Here is a 21,184-nt window from a genome sequence, read left to right as displayed (position 1 = left end):
CCTAAACATCCACAAAGAACTTGTCTGATGAGGCATTCACAGATATGAATCAACAACAGTGCAGCAGATGGTGAGAGCCCTTCAGTCCATTTAACCTCATCCTACCAGAATACCAAACCTGCAATTTTCCAGTAATTCAGGCAGTTAATTAAGCTCCCTGCCAACAAATTCCGACTATTCGCCCCATTCTGAGCCACTACCTTTACCTCGTTGGATTTGCACTATCCCACTTTGCAGTTATTTTTGAAAATTATTAAATCATGCTTCAGGTTCTGTCCTGACTTCACTATTCACAACAGAGTCCTTGTAGATGCTTCTTTTTGAAAAGATAATGTTCTCCCAATCATTCCTCAAATGCACTTTGTTATACTGCCTGTGTGCATTGGACAACTGTTGAATGATCAAGGCAGGACATTTGAGCTTGTCGTTTGCCTTTTTTACATCACGTATGGAAATACCAAGTGACCTATTAAAATGCTCAGGTTTCAACTATAACCCAAGTATCCATGCTTCTTTAGAAAAATTCAATATGCTGCACCTTTAAATATGTCTATAATTAACTTTATTTTGTACCAATATGCCCACAGGCGAGTTAAGTTTACCAAGATTTTGGTTGCACCCCGAGTGTACAAGGAGTCAATATACAACTTCTGTCAACCATGATCCACTTGCAATTTTTTTTGATTCCTTTAAAAGGAGTGTGGGCATCACTGTCAAGGTCAACATTTACATCCCATCTCAAACTGCCTTTCAACTGAGGGGCTTGCTGGGCCATATTGCTACACATTTGGAGTCACGTGGAGGTCAGACTGGGCAAGGATAGCACACCACCATCACTGAAGGGCATTAGTGAATCTCAGATAGGAAAACTGCAGATGCTGGAGTCAGAATCAACACGTAGTGGAGCTGAAGGAACACGGCACGTCAGGTAGCAGAGGAAAAGGAAAGTCGATGTTTTGGGTCGGGGCCGTTCATCCAAACACAGTTCCTTTGATGCTGCCTACAGAATGTGGACTGCTTCAGTTCCTGAAGGCAGTTCACGCCACCTTGTCGAGTAGGGACATAAGGGCAATAAATGCTGACCCATCTAGTGACACCTGTGTGCCACAAATGAATAAAAGAAAATTCAACACTTAACTGAATTGACATTTCAACAACTGGCATGAACCCTAAAGCATTTGTCTGGGCCTCTTTGTTGTTAGAACTGTGACATTACTATGCCTCAGTCTACCCTTTGTCTGATTAACTTGCTACCCTGGACAACTCAACAACTGGAGGTTGTTTCAGACTTACACCACAACGCTAATCTCACAGTTCAAGACAGATTGCAGTGATTTTTCAATCAATGTACAAATATACTTAATTGCACAGAGATGTAAATATTTAAGATTTGCTAAACACATCTTGTCAATTAAGACCTGAAACTAAAACAGAAATTTCTGGAGAAACAGCAGCTGTAGACAAAAAAAGTAGAAATTTTGAATCCAGTGAAACAGAACAGACCTGTTAAGAACTTTAACATTGGTCATGTCGGTTGACATTAGAGTCATTATGATGCTGAACTAGAGGCCTGCGGTAATGATAAGTTTAAATGTCAACATGGTTTTTGAGGAATGCAAATTCAATTAGTTAAACATATGCGGAAAAAAGTCCTAAGCTAATAGTAGTCATGGGAACCGTAAAACTACCAGACTCTTATAAAACCTCAACAGGTTCACTATTAGTAGAAAGGAAAGAAAACCATTCTTAATTGGTCACACCTCCATCTGACTTTGAACAGAATCCCTACAGTGCAGGGTGAGGCCTTTTGGTTCACTGAGACTGCACCAACCCTCCAAAGAGCATCCCACCCACACTCACCCTGACCTCCGTTCCTTTTAGCCCCACATATACCATCACTAATCCACTTAGCCTACACATCCCTGGTCACTACAAGGCAATTTAGTATGGCCAATCCACCTAACCAGGGGGAGAATGTCTGAGCTCCACACTGTCACCCGAGGCTGGAATAGAACATGGGTCCCTTGTGCTGAGGCACCAGTGCTAACCATCATTCCTCCCCCTTCTGATGCACAACAATTTGGTTGACATTTAAATGTCCACTGAAATGGTTAACAGGCCACTCAATTGTCAAAAAGGTGGCTCACCACCATTTTTGAAGGCATTCTTGAGTAGGCATTACAAGCAGGCTTGCCAGTGGTGATCACATCCCATGGATAGTCAGAGTGCGAAGAAACAAAAATACTTACATCAGTAAATGTCAACTTGCCCTTAAAAATAAGGGCATCATGATTCTTTATAGGATTCAGCCCACTCAGCTGGAATCACTTTTTTTTAAACATTAAAAGACTGATCTCATTGCTTCCCGGTCAAACAAATTCTTTTCCCAAGACCTCAAATTGCGAAATTCTTCAACTTCCTCAGTATTTCCCACAGTCTTCAGATGCTAAAACACAAGTTTCGTGATAAATTACCATTTACTGCTTGAGTTTTTATTTTCCAATTTATAACCTCTATGGAATACAAATAGTGGGGTAAAGACTCTCACGATGGCAGTGCCCCTGCCACTGGGGCTAAAGTTTTTGGTTTAAACTCCAACTCTGCCCAGTTAATGTGTCATAGCAGGAATATACAGTTACAAGGATATAAATCATCTTATTAAATTATGGACTGGCTTAGGGGGCAAAAGACAAACTCCTATCCCTAAATTGTATTTATAAAATCCTTCAATTAATAGTTGGTCAGCTTTGGTCACCTTGAAGTCACCTCTCAGATGGAAAATTATATTACTTCTATTTGTGCCATTGTCAATACACCTATCTTGCTATGAATTCTATGAGTTCAAATAGAATGCATTCCCTTTTGTCTTTTTAAAGATTATTCCTTAGTTTGACTCCATTTTATCTTGACATTAGTTGCCACTGTTTCCCAATTTTATTTTCAACTTTTCTGCTTCTCATAACCAGGCTTATCATTGTTCTGAGATAACGCGGTGTGAAGCTGGATGAACACAGCAGGCCAAGCAACAGAGGGGCAGGAAAGTTGACGGTTTGGGTCAAGACCCTTCTTATTATTGTTCTTTCTGAATTCCCTCCCATTCTCCTAACAAGGTAATTGACAACCATGAAAGAGTTCTACATTGTGACCTTTCTTCACTATGATAAAATGAACAAAAAAACTATTCCACCTGAAAGAAGACTGGCAGCTTAAAGTTTAAATTGGAAGATGTTCATGTACTCACAAAAGAGTTGCAATTTCCAGTTCTGATGAAAGGTCATTGATCCAAAATGTTGACTCTCTTTCTCCTAACAGATGTTGTGTAACCCACTGATATTTTCCAGCACTTTTTTGTTTTTATTTCAGACTTTAAGCCGGCTTCAAATACTCTTTGATAATGAACTCACAATGCAATTGCTCCAATGGCTACAACCATTGTTTTAGACTAGGAATTGTGAATTAATTGTACATGAAGAACACAATGCTGTAGCATTCTAATCATGCTGGATCTTCAGACCCGAATGTGTTAACTCTTGCTGTTTCACTGGAGCCAGCTAATGCATGTACAGTATCCTTACATTTTGTAGAAACCTTGGTTGGGAAAGAGCTTTCCCAAACACAAGCAGGCCATTTTGAATCTAGCTTATAAGACCATAAGATATAAGGGCAGAATTAGGCCATTCAGCCCATTGTGTTTGCTCTGCCATTCGATCATGGCTGGTGTTTCTCAACGCCATTCTCCTGCCTTCTACGTGTAACCCTTGATTCCCTTACTAATCCTCATATTTAGTATTTGAATTGAGAGACTGTAAAGGGCTGTTCTTTGGATTTGCCGAAACATGAAGATCGATTTGTGCAAGGAACTTGAGATAAGCAAATAGAGAACCTGGAATTAAACTTTATATTGAGCCCCTGAACCTCCAAAAGAATAAATATTTGGGGTCCACAAAGCAAAAGCGTTAGAAAGCAAGAAACACTGGTCATTTTATTAAAATTATGGAAAAACATTAAAAACATTCCAGTAAATCACTCCAAAAAAAAATCTGGACAGCCACGCTTACAAAGCGGATATTTCAGCATCAAGGAGTGCTTCGCTATGAAAGGCACACAATAAAATCAAATCCATTGCTTAGAAAGAATCTCTTATATCTTTGCAAGGGAGCAACAGCAGTGTAGTGATTATGTTGCTAGACCAGCAATCTAGATGCCAGGGATTATGATCCAGAGACACTAGTTCAGATTCCACAGGGAATTCAAATTAAGTTAAATTTACTTGAAATAAAAAAAACGAGTAACAGCTACAGTGACCATGAACCAGTTGAACTATCAGAAGAACTCATCTGGTTCATTTATGTCCTTCAGGGAAGGAAACCTGGCATCAATACTCTTTACTGCTTTCTGAAATGGTTTACCACGACTTTCATGGACAAATTAGGGCAATTAACTGCATCCCACAAACTAGTAATTAATATATTCCTGCAACAACAAACTGTGCTGTAACATAGCCTGACTCTAAAGGTCGCCTGTCAGAGAGACTAGAGGGAGCACAAGAACATTCACAACAGACAGTTCTTCCTCAGAATCAGTCACAGCCTTTAAAATCTGTTTAACATTACACAAACTTTGTGACACACCACATCATGAGTGCTGCAATTCAGAAAGAAAATAAGTTAAATGTTTTTTAACCTATCTAGCTATGTTGAAGCTCCTCAAAATCACCAGACAACCAGAATTGATAATCACCTTGCATCATCTAATTAAAATGGATTCTTACATTGTAAGATGTCAAATATATTTGGGGAAAACAATCAATCATTAATCTTATAAATGTACTTACCTCACAATCAAGTTAGACACAGAGCACTTCAGTAAAATTATGTGACAATTACATTTATTTGGAAATGGGTACTACTTTTAGGGCAGCATCGGGGCTCAGCCGTTAGCTCTGCTGCCTCACAGTGCCATTAACCCAGGTTTGATTCCAGCCTTGGGTGACTGCGTGTGGAGTTTACATGTTCTCACTGTGCCTGCAAAGGCTTCCTCTGGGCACTGTGACTTCCTCTCAGTCCAAAGATGTGCATGTTAGGTGGATTGGCCACGCTAAAAAAAAGACAGAGGTTACAGGAAGAGTGGGGGTGGTCTGGGTGTGATGCTCTTCGTAGGGTCGATGTGGACTCAATGGGCTGATTGGCCTCTTTCCACACTGTAGGGATTCTATAATACTCCAGTGCGGAGGCTGGGATTTGTGAAGACACTCAGCTACAGCTTAATGATAATGCAGAACAACCTTTTGGTTTCTTATTGCATCTTCAGTGGATGGCAAGGCAAGTTTATCACTTCAACGAGGGATAAGTCTATTACTGCCTCAAATGAAAATCAGGTAACCCAGGTGTAGTCTTGAGGCATGCAGCATGATGTCTTAATGATATATTTAAATTGGGAACAAAATTAAATACTGATAACACAGCCTATTTAAATACAGAAAATGAGAAAGCTTCTCCAAATGTTAAAGTGCACATTGAAGTCTAACTAAATCTTTCGGGCCTCGCTCACTCAGTTGGTCAGGAAGTACCTGCAGAACCAGAAATGGCCAGCTTTTCACAGCAACAACCCTTCATTAAAACTCTGTACACACATTTTATTTTCTTCCTAAATAAACACTGGTTAAAGTCTTTTGGGTAGGCTGAGCAACAGTCAGGTATGCATATTGATGGCTGTAATCAGCAAAAAAGCTGGTCTCAAGTGGTTGTTCCAAATATAGAAAGAGTTGGAGGAATGAAATGGAATACTAATGGGCAATTAAATTTCTAATAACTTTACACACCAATAACTGTAGTTCACCAAATAATGGCCAACTCTACTTTCAAACTGCAAAGTACGGCATGCTCAAATTGTCATGAAGTTTACTCATCATCAACTTTCTGTCAGTACTTCATTTTAACGCTGAACACAATTCAGCAACAGCTCAGTTATTCGCAACTATGAAGCAATTCTTCAGTTCAAAGCCCCTTTAGAGAACTGAAAGTTTAGCCATCTCTCAACATGGAGTCAAAAGCAAGAGGTTACGATCCATGTGCTTTTTAAGTTTCAAGGGTTTAACTGAATTTCTGAATGGCATTTGCAAGATTTTGATTCCTAAATCAATCTGAACTGCATTGTAAATCATCTGGAATCAGAGACAAACAAAGGTAGATGATTTAATTAGTATTTGCGGATGAGTGTGGAAGGAACTGACACGAAGGCCTTGCCTCAGTGCAACACATTTGCCCCCAAGTTTGATTGTATTGGATTTAAATCCCCTTCCCAGATTTGGCAGCACTTAATCTGGACTGTCACTCGAGTGTAACAGATCGTATGGTGCAAAGGTGTCAACTTCAGTTAAGATGTTGAACCAAAGTATTCCTGCCCATTTAGCTGGATATACAAGGTCCCATGTAACTGTTTGTTGAGAATGGGAAAACATTGCCACTTTTCAACACTTACCACTCAACCAACAACAAACAGACTATTGGGACATGTCTTTCATTGTCTGGAGTCTTATGTACAAGTTGGCTGTGAATTCTGATTCCTCGCCTTTGTTGACTTTTCTGCAAGGTTACTTTTATCTGCTAACATTCTGCTGCCTTCAGAGCATAGAATTCTAAATTCCACAGCATACTTCCTGTTTGTAAGATGCTTTGCAGATGTACTTGAGTTTTTAGATATCACACTTCTTTAGGTTATGTCAAAGGCATTTCTATTGAACGACTGAGGCCATTTCTCCAGACATCAGAAGAAGAATATGGTGCTTGGAAGCTGCTCATCTGGTATGTATCTGGCTCATTGAGCCTGACCTGGATAACCATGACTCCAACGTAATTGGCTTTACCAACATAACTTTTGAGGTTGTGCTTACCTTTCATAAAATCTTTCGAGTAATTCCATGTGCCCAAGAGAAGTGGATTTATCAGCAGTATGATAAACCTTTTCAGTTGTTTCAACAGCAGGAATCCGGGAGAAAGCGCAAGGGCAGCCTGGGAAGGCACGCTTCCACCCAATAAATTTGGGAGTTAACTCATACCCGAGACAGTACATACGTAATGTCTCTCAATTCCCCACCATCCCCCCTCAGCCTATTTGCATTTTGTTTGTGTCATCTCTGTATTCTTTCGGGATGGACACCAAGACGCCAAATCCTCTGGGAGCGGGTCGGAAGGCAAAACTGGAGTCTGTTTGAGTATAAAACTGAGTAAACTTAATGGTGCAGCGAAGACTGAAAAATTAGAAGAAACTATTTAATTTTAAATAAATAACTAAGTAGAGACGGCAGGCCAGGTGACATGTGGGAGCTGTATGATGTGGGACCTAGCTGATCCCATTGAGAACGGCAGTGACCACACCTGCAGCAAGTATTGGCTGCTTGAGGAGCTCCGGCTCAAAGTTGATGAGCTGGGATCCGAACTCCAAATACTGCGGCACATCCGGGAGGGGGAGAAATACCTGGACACTGTGTTCCAGCAGGCAGTCACACTTGGTAGATTAACTTCTGTTGATCCGATCAGCGGGCAGGGACAGCTGTGTGACTGCGAGTGAGGCAGGTAGAGGGGCCCTGCAGACAGAACACGGGAGCCGCAGCCCTTGACATTGTCCCACAGGTATGAGGCACTCGCTCCCTGCGTGGAGGAGGAATAGGGCTGCAGGAAGGAAGAGTCAACTGACTATGGCACCATGGCTCAGGAGGCCATTCAAGAGGGGGGAGCAAAAAGACAGATTGTACTTGTAGGGGATTCCATCATCAGGGGGATAAACAGTACCCTTTGTGATCAGGATAGAGAATCCTGCATGGTGTGTTGCCTGCCCGGCACCAGGGTGCAAGACATCTCTGACCGGCTTGAGAGGATACTAGAGAGGGAGGGGGAGGGTCCAGTTGTTGTGGTCCATGTAGGTACCGACAACACAGGCAGGACTAGGAAAAAAGACTTGTCGTTTCGGGATTATGAAAAGTTAGGAACAACATTAAAAAACTGGTCTTCAAGGGTCATAATCTCTGGATTGCTGCCCGAGCCACGTGCAAATTGGCATTGGGAGGCAAGGATCAGTGAAGTAAACACAGTGGCTAAAAGAGTGGTGTGGGAAAGAGGTGATAATGGGAACCGCAGATGCAGCAGAACCCTAGGCCCGAAACGTCAGCTTTTGTGCTCCTGAGATGCTGCTGGGCCTGCTGCGTTCATCCAGCCTCACATTTTATTATGTGTGGGAAAGAGGGTTTCATTTTCACTGGGAAGTGGCATCAGTGTTGGGACAGGAGGGATCTATATCACGAGGATGGACTCTACCTGAACAAGGCTGGGTCCAGTGTTCCAGCAAAAAGGGTAAATAGGGTGGTTAATAGGATTTTAAACTAGTAAGAAGAAGGGTATGCCGAAGTAAGCATAGAGGGACAATGACAATGAAAGTATGGCAAAGCAGCAGGTTAGCAGGTGACGAGGAAGCTTCAACTCCACTGAAAATTAGGAAAAAAGTTAAAGGGAAGGAGAACTCAAGAGCTGTTAGTAATGGAGGTAATAGGACCCAAAAAGAAGGCACAAAAACAGGCTTAAGGGCACTTTATCTGAATGCTCGGAGCATTCAAAACAAGGTGGATGAGTGGATGGTGAAAGTCATGGCATTTAGTGGCCATTACAGAGACATGGTTACAGGATGGTCATGACTGGGAGTTAAATATCCAGGAGTATCAAACTGTTCGGAAGGACAGACAGGAAAGTAAGGGAGGTGGTGTGGCTCTGATTTTTAAGGATGATATCAGGGCAGTAGTGAGAGATGATATAGGTTCTACTGAACAAAACGTTGAATCCATTTGGATGGAAATTAGGAATAGCAGGGAGGAGAAGTCACTGATAGATGTGGTCTATAGGCCATGAAATAAATAGGCCACGACATTGTGGTGGGGCAGGCAATAAACACAGAAATCACTAATGCATGTAAAAATGGTACAGTAATTATCACAGGGGATTTAAACTATATATCGATTGGTCAAACCAGGTCGGTTATGGCAACCTTGAGGAAGGGTTCATAGAATGCATCCATGATAATTTCCTCGAACAATATGTAATGGAACCTATGAGGGAGCAAGCTATCCTAGATCTACTTCTGTGTAATGAGACAGGAATAATTAATGATCTCACAGTTAGGGAATCCCTCGGAAGGAGCAATCATAGTATGGTTGAATTTAAAATACAGATGGAGCGTGAGAAGGTTAAATCCAGTACCTACGTCCTGTGTTTAAACAAAGGAAACTATGAAGGAAAGAGGAAGGAGTTAGTTAAGGTAGAATGGGAGCAAAAACTTTATGGTGGGTCAACTGAGGAACAGTGGAGCACTTTCAAAACAATTTTTTACAGTGCTCAGCAGAATTATATTCCAGTGATAAGGAAGAACTGTAGGAAAAGAGAACCAGCCTTGGTTGTTTGAGGAAATCAAGGAAATTATCAGATTGGAAAAACAACATACAAAAAAGCAAAGAGTAGTGGGAAACTAGTAGACTGGGAAATCTTTAAAAGCCAACAGAAAACCACAAAAGAAGTTATAAAGAAAAATAAAATAGATTATGAGAGTAAACTAGCTCAGAATATAAAAACAGGCAGCAAAAGTTTCTATAAATATGTAAATCGTAGAAGAGTGGCAAACGTAAACATTGGTCTTCTCATCCTCTACAGGACCAATTTAATAACTGGAAATGAGGAAATAGCTGAGACATTAAACAATTATTTCATGTCACAAATAACATGCCGAAAACTAATGGCAAGAAGGCTATAGCAGGTGAGGACCTAGAAACTTTCATCATCATCAAGGAGGCAGTGTTGAGAAAACTAATGGGGCCAAAGGTAGACAAGTCTCCTGGCCCTGATGAAATGCATCCCAGGGTACTAAAAGGGGTGTTGGGGGAAAATAGCAGATGCACTAGTAATTATTTACCAAAATTCACTGGATGCTGGGGTGGCTCCCACAGATTGGAAAACAACCAAAGTGACACCACTGTTTAAAAAAGGAAGTAGACAAAAAAACAGGTAACCATAGGCCAGTTAGCTTAACTTCGGTAGTGGGGAAAATGCTTGAATCTATCATTAAGGAAGAAATAGCAAGACATCTGGATATAAACTGTCCCATTGGGAAAATCCAGCATGGGTTCATGAAGGGTAGGTCATGTTTAACTAATTTGATGGAATTCTTTGAGGACATTACTTGCATGGCGGACAATGGGGAACCTGTGGATGTGGTGTATCTGGATTTCCAGAAGACATTTGACAAGGTGCCACACCAAAGGCTGCTACATAAAATAAAGTTGCACAGTATTACAGGTAATGTACTGGCGTGGATTGAGGATTGGTTGACCAGTAGAAAGCAAAGAGTAGGGGTAAATGGGTGTTTTTCCGGTTGGCTAGTGGTGTGCCTCTAGTGGTGTGGATCAGTGTTGGGACTGCAATTATTGACAATTTACATAGATGATTTGCAGTTGGGGACTAAGTGTGGTATGTCAAAATTTGCAGATGACACTAAGATGAGTAGTGGCAGAGCAAAGTGTGCAAAAGACATTGAAAGTCTGCAGAGGATATAGACAGTCTAAGTGAGTGGGAAAAGATCTGGCAGATGGAGTACAACGTTGATAAGTGTGAGGTCATCCATTTTGGTAGGAATAACAGCAAAATTGACTGTTTTAAATGGTAAAAAAGTGCAGCACACTGCTGTGCAAAGGGACTTGTGTGTCCTTGTACATGAATCGCCAGAGGTGAGATTGCAGGTCCAGCAGGTAATTAAAAAGGCAAATGGAACTTTGTCTGCCATTGCTAGAGGGATGGAGTTTTAAAACAGAGAGTCTATGTTGTAGCTGTATAGGGCCTGATGAGGCCATACCTGGAGCACTGTGTGCAGTTTTGGCCTCCTTACTTGAGAACAGCTATACTAGCACTGGAGGGGCTGCAGAGGAGATTCACTCGGGTGATTCCGGAGTTGAGGGGGTCGGATTATGAGGAGAGACTGAGTAGACTGGGAATATACTCATTGGAATTCAGAAGAATGAGGGGAGATCTTATAGAAACACAAGATTATGAAGGGAGTAGATAAAGTGGAGGAAGGGAGGTTGTTTCCGCTAGCCAGTGAAACTAGGACTAGAGGGCATCGCCTCAAAATAAAGGGAAGCAGATGTAGGACTGAGGTCAGGAGGAACCTCTTCACCCAAAGGGTTGTGAATCTGTGAATTCCCTACCGGTGAAGCGGTTGAAGCTACCTCACTGAATGTTTTTAAGACAACTCGAGGTAAATTTTTGAACAGTACAGGAAATAAGGGTTATGGTGAGTGGGCAGCTAAGTGGAGCAAGTCTCAAAAAGATTAGCCATGATCTAATTAAATAGTGGGCAGGCTCAAGGGGCCAGATGACCCATTCCTGCTCCTAGTTCTCATGTTCTTATGCAAGTAGAGAATACAACTGTGCATCCACAACAATAACCGATTGACAGCATAGTTAGCTACAGGCTACACTGGCCACTGATGCAGACTGTAATTGCATGGTTCCCAAAGTGGCTACTTTCAAATGGAAGGAAGTTTATGGACAACTATGCTACATTGCTGACCATTTACAATTTCTTCTGTACACACAAAATTTCAGTCAAGATTCTACCACTTTCATGGGAAGGAATAGTATTTAAGTACCTGCAAGTGTAAGTACATATGAATTCTTCAATGGATTCAGCAAGTTGACAGAAAACCTGAAATATTATGTGGACGTTTCATGCAAAAACAAATAACTTATTCGCTAGTAACTCTAAATTCCTTGTGTCAACTATTCTCTTAAGAGTGGCAAAATCTTAAGTGACAAAAAATTAATATGCATTTAGTCATAGCACACAGCACAGTTCAATGTCTAAAAAAATCAATATGCTTGCAAATAAATTACCCATAGAATGAAAAGTTTTCAAATTACCTGCATGATAAAATGCCAGGAACATTAATAATAATCCCATGAAGACATTGCTCAAGAAGGTCACAAATCCACAGGTTATCCCCTCTGGCACTGGGTACACAGTCTCCACCAGCAGTTCAAAGAAGAAAGGAACACTGCTGGTTATGAATACGCCGACTAATATGCAGGATGTGTATAATGTTGCTGCAATGACAAATAAAGCCATTTTAGACGTCCAGCAGGCTGTACTTATTATAGAGTGATCTGAACATGCTATCACAGAGGAAGACAAGTAGGTTAGTGAGAACGAAGTGTGGTGTCACTAAGGATTTCTCTTCCTCTCCATTATTGTAAATGAACAGTTGTGATGTAAGTTGGAAGAGGATGAGAACGCAAAGAAAGACAGCCTAAACATGTTAGAAGGAAGTCACAGAAAAGGAAAGAGAGAAACAGAGAAAATTAGGAAAAAAAAACAAAGAACTGTGGATGCTAGAAATCAAAAATAACAACAGTATTGGAAAAATTCAGCAGGTCTGGGAGCATCTGGAGAGAGAAAGCAGAGTTAACATTGCAGGTCCCATCACCCTTCTTCAGAACTGACTGCAACTAAGAAAAGTTTGGTATATATGTTGAAGATGGGAAGGAAGGCAGGGTGTAAAATGTATTGATGGTTGGAGTTGGAGCTCAGAGATAGAAAAGCAGTTGGGCAGACAAACGAATGGGCAACAGTCAGCCCGGGAGAATCAACAGCTTTTCATGGGGACCATTAAAGGTTGACAATGAGTTGTTTATGCTAATAGCCCATGCCATGTGGGGCTTGGGGTAAGGACATGGGAGAAGGTGCTCAGGCCCTAAAATTATTGAAATTGATACGGGAGTCCAGAAGGCCAACAGGGTCCCCAAGCACAAACTGAGGTGCTGTTCTTCCAGCATGCACTGAGCTTCGCTGGGGCACTGCAGCAAGCCTGTGCAAGAGACGCTGGCCAGTGAGCACAGTGGTGTGTCGAAATAATAGGCAACAGGTAGTTCAGGGTCATTTTTGTGGACAGAATGCAGCTTTTCCGCAAAGCAGTTACCCAGTCTGCATTTCATCTCCCCAGTGTAGAGGAGATGACATTGTGAAGAGTAAATACAGTAGGTATGGTGGCTCAGTGGTTAGCACAAGGTTCAATTCCACCTTGGAATGACTGTCTGTGTGGAGTTTGCACTTTCTTCCTGTGACTCCGTGGGTTTCCTCTGGGTGTCCCAGTTTCCTGCCACAGTCCAAAGATGTGCAGTTTAGGTGGATTAGCCATACTAAATTGCCTGTAGTGTTCAGGCTGTGCAGGCTGGGTCGAATAACCACAGGAAATACAGGGTTACAGGGATAATGTGGGTCTGAGTGGGTTGATGTGGACTCAATGGGCCAAGTGGCCTGTTCCCACACAGTAAGGATTTTGTGAGTAGATTAGATTGAGTGAAGTGTAGGTAAATCATTACTTCACTGGAAGGTGTATCTGGGGCCTTGGAGAGTGAGGAGGAGTGATGTAAAGGGGCAGGTGCTGCCCCTTGTGACTGCAGGGGAAAAACAGAGACACCTATCATTACTACCACGATAAGGTAGTGTAGGGTAACAATACAGTGCAGGTTTTTTCTGTGAATGATACTTATTGTGTGCCTTTCTCTATGACACAGCGACGGAAATTACTAACAAACAAGCTGAAACCATGATCAATTAACTTGATTAACTTAATACGACTTGGATAGGATAAAAGAACAACCATCAACCCCTTTAATTTAAAGTAGGCAAGATTGAAATCTGGAAAAAAGTGAGGCACAGCTCAGACAAGCTAATAAGAGGACGTTTGGTATTTACAGGAATGCAAATTGGAATTTATTAAGTACCTGGCGTTACAGGCAGGTGAGTGACACTGTTAAAGCAGGTGAGGGCAACCCACGCAGATGACAAAGTGGCTCCAGAGAACAGCAAGAGCAGGATGAGTTTTAGCACACCCCTGAAGAAGTCTGCAAACCTGTAATATCAAACAAATGAGGAGTCTCTCTAGGATTAAATTAATTAAACTGTGCATAAGGGAAATGTTAAAAAGATACTTGTATTTAGTGAAGAGACAAACAAATGAATTATCAGATATTGTTATTATGAGTTTGGAATGCTGGCCACAACATGGAAGAATTCCAGATATGCAAAGTGAGCAAACTGTGATGGGAAAAGGGGAAATGAACATCAAAAAAAACACACAAGGTTGGAATTCTGCGCAGTCAGAAATGCTTCATCCCTGTCTCAATTAAGTGTTTTTTTGACTTTTCAATGGACTTTTGGCCTTTTTGAAAAAGTTCAGAAATATTCCAGGCTTTGAGGAGTCATTGACAAATTCCACGGCACGATTCACTCCTCTTCTGCGAACTAGCATGGAAACTGAGGGGTATCGATTGAACGTTTCTCAGAAGGAACAGGACTTCAACAATCTAAAAAACTCTCAGTATTGCATCAGAATTATGTACCGAGATCTGTCTTCGGGAAAAGCCACAGCCTCTGGATCAGCACTAGCAGCTCTACTGAGTGGGCTGCATCTTCAACAATCCAAAAATATTCATAGAAACATGGAAAATAGGCACTGGAATAGGGTATTCAGCCCTTTGGCCCTACTCCAGCATTCAATATGCTCACCGTACTCAGCACTCTGTTCCCACTTCTGTCCCATACCCTTTGATCCCTTTAGCTCTATGAACTATGTCTAACTCCTTCTGGAAAATATTGTGTTGTGGCCTCAACTGTTTTCTGAGGCAGAGATTCCCACAGGCTCACCACTCTCTGGGTGAAGAAATTCTTCACCTGATCCGTTTCTAGTAAAATCTCAATTTTTCTTAGAGTTGAAACATATCAATGAGCTGGGTTAGAAAAGAGGTTTTTAAGAAAGAAAGACTAGCATGTGTCAGAGACCACTGGTGATGGAGACTATTCATTTACTTTACAGAACCAGAGCATAGGAGGAAGCCTATCAGCCAAATGACCCGTTATGAGTTATCGGCCTCTTTCCAAATAGATCTGCAAATGCTTTTGCTGCATGTATTATTCAATAACTTAAGAGTTAAACTTTGTCAATAACAGGCAGTTCAGGCACTTCCTGACCAGTAGGTGATACAATCTCCACGCTGTCCGCCCACCTCTTCAGCCTAACAATGAGCTCTTTGGGGAGATGTTTTGGATAAAAAAAAAACTTTCTTCTGTCTCACCCAAGCCAATCACGCAAGCTCCAAGTGACTGTGGCAGCCTATAACTCACTGCAAATTTAATTGGTGCATTTTCAAAGACTGGATATGTCTGGACAAATTACTACAGATGCTAAAATCAGAACAGAAAACAAGACTGACGATCACAGCAGGTCAGGTAGCATCCACGGAGAGAAAGCAAGCTAACGTTGAGTTTAGATGAGGAGAAGTCATCTAGACACGAAATGTTAACGTGCCTTCTCTCCATAGATGCTGCCTGATCTGCTGCGATTTCTAGCATTTCTTGTTTTCACTAGAAATGCCCTCTTCGTTTAAGAGCCCATGATTATGCAATACAGTATTCAGCCCACTGTGCTTGCGCTGTCTCTTTGACGGAGATATCCAATTAAACCCATTTTCTCATGCTCCTCAACCAAAACCCTAAAAATCTTTTCCTCTTCAAGTATAGATCCATTTTTGCTCCTTTGGACAGTCTTCTGAACTCCAACACTGTTTGCAATTAGCATTTCTAATTATTTAGAGAGAAATAAAAGAGTTGAATGAATATTTCTACATTTGCATTACAGCTACAGTGTCATTACTAATTCTTCTGGTGTTGTCAAAGTACTTTGCTCTGATATTATGGCCTAACCTGATGCCAGAGTGAAGCAGAGTGAGGCACTCTAGAGCAGGAAGCGTCAATCTGCCATGCTTCAGACTCACATTGAATATTAATAACCATATGTCAGAGGTAGATTCTTTACTCAGAGAGTAGTAAGGGCATGGAATGCCTTGCTTGCAACTGTAATAGACTCGCCAACTTTAAGGGCATTTAAATGGTCATTGCATAAACATATGGATGATAATGGAATAGTGTAGGTTAGATGGGCTTCAGATTGTTGCGCTGACCTATGAAAACATCGAGAGCTGAAGGGCCTGTATTGCACTGTAATGTTCTATGTTCTAATTCATATTATGCACAAATGTCAGTGGAACTTTTGTGGGAAACTGCTCTCCAAATGGGAATGGGGAGCAAACAGCAAATGGGACATTATTGTACATATGTGGAGAAAAAGATTGGTCAGTCATCAGTGGGGAAAATGATCTTTTCCTGTGTCATTCAATGACAGTAAAAGAGAATTGAGAAATATATACTTCTACTACATGCAGTATAAGTGCAGTTACTGAGGTAATAACAGAATTAAGATTGTTGCCCGAAACATGAAAAGTGAAAAGTGTCAGGAGATTCATTTTGGAAGGACAAACTTGAAAGCAGAATACAGGTTAATGGAAAGATTCTTGGCAGCGTGGAGGAGCAGAGGGATCTTGGGGTTCATGTTCACAGTTCCTGGAGAGCTGCCACCCAGGTGGATAGATTTGTTAAGGCGGGGTATGGTGCGTTAGCTCTCATTAATAAAGGGATTGCGTTCAAGAGCCGTGAAGTTATGCTCCAGCTATATGACAGCGTGGTTTGACCACATCTGGAGTATTACGTCCTGTTCTGGTCACCTCATTACAGGAAAGATGTGGAAGCGTTAGAAAAGGTGCAGGGGAGATTTACCAGGATGTTGCCTGGAATGGAGGGAAGGTCTTACAAGGCTTTTCTCTTTAGAATGACGAAGGATGAAAGGTGACTTAGAGGTGTACAAAATGATCAGAGTACAGGTAGAGTGGACAGCCAGAAACTTTTTCCTAGGGTTGAGGTAGCTTTTACAAGGGACATAGTCTTAAAGTGAATGGAGGTAGGTATAGAGGAGACGTCAGAAATAGGTTCCTTTTTACTCGGGGTGGTGGGGCGTGGAATGCATTGCTGGAGACGGTAGTGGAGTCGGCCTCATTAGGGGCATTTAAGCGACTATTAAATAGGCATATGGATGATAGTATAAGATTGCGGGGGAGGTTAAATAGACCTTAGGTTTAGGGTAAAAGTCTGGCACAACATCGTGGGCCGAAGGACCTGTACCGTGCTGTACTATTCTATGTTCTAAACCAGATTAAGCTTAGAGTTGTAAGGCTTTTGAAAGACTGCAAGTAGCAAGGGAACAAAATTTAGGATTGGATGTAACTGGAAACGTGCTGCTTGTAAATTATATCTACCTAACTTGGGTTAAAGATAAAAAGCATCCAGCAAAACTGAAAGCTGAGCCAGGGATATTATGACAGTTCGGTATTAGTCAAAGCTCAAAGTAAACAAACTTTAAGAGCCCATAGGATCTGTCTTATTGCTCTTCTCTAAGTGTAATAAGGACAAGTTATGGGAAAAATTAAAAGAAACTTGAGTTTTACAGTTAGGAGAGTAAAAGACCCCATCGAAATATTAAGTACCACAGATAAAATACACAATCTTTGTTCAAAGGGAGAAAACAGGGGCCTCAGAACATAAATGGAAATTAATTTGTGATGTCTGGTTATGGACAAATAAAGATATTTCAGTGATAATTTTCACACTGCATATTCAAGAAGATAACTATGAATTATTACAGCCTTGCCAAAAAAATGTATCAATGTGGTTTTCCCAAAGTACAATGCAATTTAAACATACATTAATAACACTTGACAAGACAATTTTCTTTTCCTCTATTTGATGAAATAATTTAATACAAAGATACCAACTGAAGCAAAGAAAAAATTGGAATTAGATTTTCTGCTTTTGAAAATTGGGATATTCACAAATCCTGGTCAGACTTCACCCTTGTCCTTCACTAACCCACGTGCCAATAGGTCATCTACCAGGTTCCAGATAGTCAGTGACATACAGCACAGAAACAGACCCTTTGGTCCAACTAGTCAATGCTGACCATTGCCCTGAACTAAACTAGTCCTACCTACCCGCACTTGGCCTATATCCCACCAAACACTTCCCATTCATGTTCTTATCTAAATGTCTTTTAAATGTTGTAACTATAGACACATCCACTGCTTCCTCTGGAAGTTCATTCCACATGCGAATCTGCGTAAAAAAGTTGCCTCTCATTCCTTTTTAAAATCTTTCTCCTCTCTGACCATAAAAATATGCTTCCCCTTGCTTTGAAATCATCCACCTTAGGGAAAAGGCACCTGCTGTTCACCCTTTCTATACTCCCTTGATTTTATTAACCTCTATATGGTCACCAATCAATCTCCTATGCTCCAGTGAAATAAAAACCCTACCTATCCAGCTTCTCGACATAACTCAAACTCTCCATTGCCGTCAACATTCTGGTAAATCTCTTCTGAACCCTCTCTAGCTTAATAAAATCCTTACTTGTAACAGGGAGATGAGAACTGGATAGAGTACTCCAGAAAAGGCCTCAGCAACATCCTGTACAATCTCAACAATGTGCTAACTCTTGTACTCAAAGGTCTGAGCAATAAAGGCAAACAAGCTAAATCCCTTCTTAACCAACTTATCTGTATGTGATGCAAACTTCAAAGAATTATGTACCCGGACCCCTAGGTGTCTCTCTACAACACTGGCCAACACCCCTACTTTTAATTATGCAAGTCCTGTCTTTGTTTTACCAAAATGCAACACCTCACATTTATCCAAATTAAATTCCATTTGTCACTCTTTAATCCAGTGACTCAACTGAACATGATCTCTTTGTAATCTTAGATAACCTTCTTCACTTTCAACTAAACCACCCATTTTGGTGACATCCACAAACCAACTAAACATGCTTTCAATGTTCTCATTTCAATCATTTACATAAATGACAAATAAAAGTGGGCCCAGCACCAATTCATGCGGAACACCACTGGTAACAGGACTCCAATCCGAAAAACAACCCTCCACCATCACTGTTTCTTGTCATTAGGTCAATTTTGAATCTAATTGACAAGCTCACACTGAATCCCATGTGATTTAATTTTACGAATTAGTCTACCATGTGGAACTTTGTCAAAAGCTTTACTGACCTCCTAGTAAAGGATGTCTACTGCTCTGCCCTTGTCAACCTTCTTGATTACATTCTCAAAAACTCAAGTTTGAGAGAGGCAATTTTCCTTGCACAAAACCATGCTGACTATCCCTAATCACTCCTTTGTCTCTGCAAATGCATATAAATCCTCTCTTTCAGAATCACCCTCAACTATTTACCCACTGAAGTCAGACTCACAGGTCTATAGTTCCCAGGCTTCTGCTTACATCCCCTCTTAAACAAAAACACATTAGCCACTCTCCAATCATTCAGCACCTCACCTACATTTCGAGATGAACATTTCTGCAAGATGCCCCATAATTTCTTCTCCTGTTAGAAATCTGAAGATTAATTAAGTACATTTGAGATCACTTGGCTAAGGGGTAGGCAGGAAATCCTCTAAAGAAGTGGTCTCCAATTGTCACTCATAATAAAAGAGTGGGATAGCTTTCCTACATCAGAACAATGATGGCATCTCAAACATACTTCATAAGCTGTAAATAACTTTGGGACATCTGAGAACATGAAAGTCACTATGCAATATAAATAAATACAGCAAGTGCTGGAATCAGTTAGCAGATGAGGCAGAATTGGGGTAGGAGGGGAAAAAAAATTAACCTGTCAGGACAGTCATGCTTCAGCAGAATTTTCCACATGCAACACTGGACCAAAAGATAAGAGCCCCATACGATCCAATGCAACTTGGCAAACTGGATCCAAAGTTGGCTTATAAACAGGACATAAAGGGCGATAATGGGCAGTTATTTTTGTAATTGGAAGCTTGTGACCAATATTGCACCATAGAGACAAAAAGAGAAGTTGCTGGAAAGCTCAGCAGGTCTGGCAGTATCTGTACAGAGAAATCAGGGTTAACGTTTCCAGTCACCCTTTCTCAGAACAGATGCTGCCAGACTTGCTGAGCTTTTCCAGCAACCTCTTTCTTATTGGTTTACAGGATCTGCAGTTCATTTGGTTTTTAATTAGTGTACCACAGGGTTGGGTGCTGGGGCCCCCACTGTTTATTATGGACAGTATGACTTGGATGTGAATGTAGAAGGTATAATTAATAAACTTGCAGATGGCATGAAAATTGGTGGTGTCGTTGATAGTGAGGATGATCATCTCAGGCTGCAATCTGATATTAAACAGCTGGTAAACTGGGCACAGCAACAGCAAATGGAATTTAATCCTGATAACGTGAAGTAATACATTTTGGGAGGTTTAATAAGGGAAGGTTATACACATTGTATTGTCGGTCCTTCGGGCATACTGAGGAACAAAGGAATCTTGATGTACAAGTCTGGAGATCCATGAAGCTGTCAGCACAGATAGACAAGGTGAAGGCAGCATAAGCGCATTTCTAGCTGGGGCATAGAATATAGGAGTAAGGAAGTCTTGTTCTAACTTCATGAAACATTGGTTAGGCTACAGATTGAACACTGTGCGTAGTTCTGGTTGCCACACTATTGGAAGGATCTGACCGCACTGGACAGGGTGTGATGGAAATTCACCTGAATGTTGCCTGGGATGAAAAAAAAGTCTCGGTTTTGAGGTCAGGCAGGATGGATTTGTTTTCTTTGGAGCAGAGGAGGTTAAATGGGGTACCTGATGCAGTTATACAAAATTATGAGGGACATGAACAGGACAGCTCCTGCGGATCTCTTTCCCACAGCTGATGTTTCTAAGACAAGCGAGCTCAAGTTTAAGGTGAGTAAAACAGTTTAGAGGAGCTCAGAGGAAGCATTTTTTCCAGCCAGAGGGTGGTAGAAATATGGGCGTTCTGCCTGAGAGGTTGATGGAGGGAGATACTCTCAACATTTAAGAAGCATCTTGATGAGCACTTAAATGCCAGGGCATAGTAGGTGTTTGCTGGTCATCACAGACAAGGTGGATCAAAGGGCCTCTTCCTATCCTGCGTGACGCTACGATTCTGTCACCATTCAAACCTGTGATTTCTAGCCCTTGGAACCTTTCCTTTGATAGGGCAAATAGTGTATCTTGACCACACAGATTACAGGGTTCAACAGAGCAGTTCACCACCAACTTCTCAAGGACAATTAGACAAAACCATTTATTGCCCATTCCTATGAAATCCACATCCCCTGAACAAATTTTTAAAAAAATGTCAAGGCTCAAAAGGAT

At 41.2% G+C, this 21,184-nt stretch overlaps 1 protein-coding gene across 1 annotated transcript in view; it reads right to left on the bottom strand.

Moving 5' to 3' along the window:
- slc49a4 (solute carrier family 49 member 4) overlaps positions 1-21,184 on the bottom strand; it is a 72,648-nt gene that overhangs the window by 10,299 nt on the left and 41,165 nt on the right. Inside the window, exons 7-8 of the mRNA XM_048534774.2 lie at positions 13,818-13,945; positions 11,955-12,137 (exon numbers count right to left, since the gene is read on the bottom strand). Coding sequence (XP_048390731.1) covers positions 11,955-12,137; positions 13,818-13,945 — 311 coding nt within the window. The remainder of the gene's footprint in view (positions 1-11,954; positions 12,138-13,817; positions 13,946-21,184) is intronic.

Source organism: Stegostoma tigrinum, chromosome 7 (assembly GCF_030684315.1).
Source record: "Stegostoma tigrinum isolate sSteTig4 chromosome 7, sSteTig4.hap1, whole genome shotgun sequence".
In the NCBI taxonomy this organism is placed as follows: Eukaryota; Metazoa; Chordata; class Chondrichthyes; order Orectolobiformes; family Stegostomatidae; genus Stegostoma; species Stegostoma tigrinum.
The sequence above is the reverse complement of the archived record's forward strand: the minus strand, read 5'-3'. Positions and strand labels throughout refer to the sequence as shown.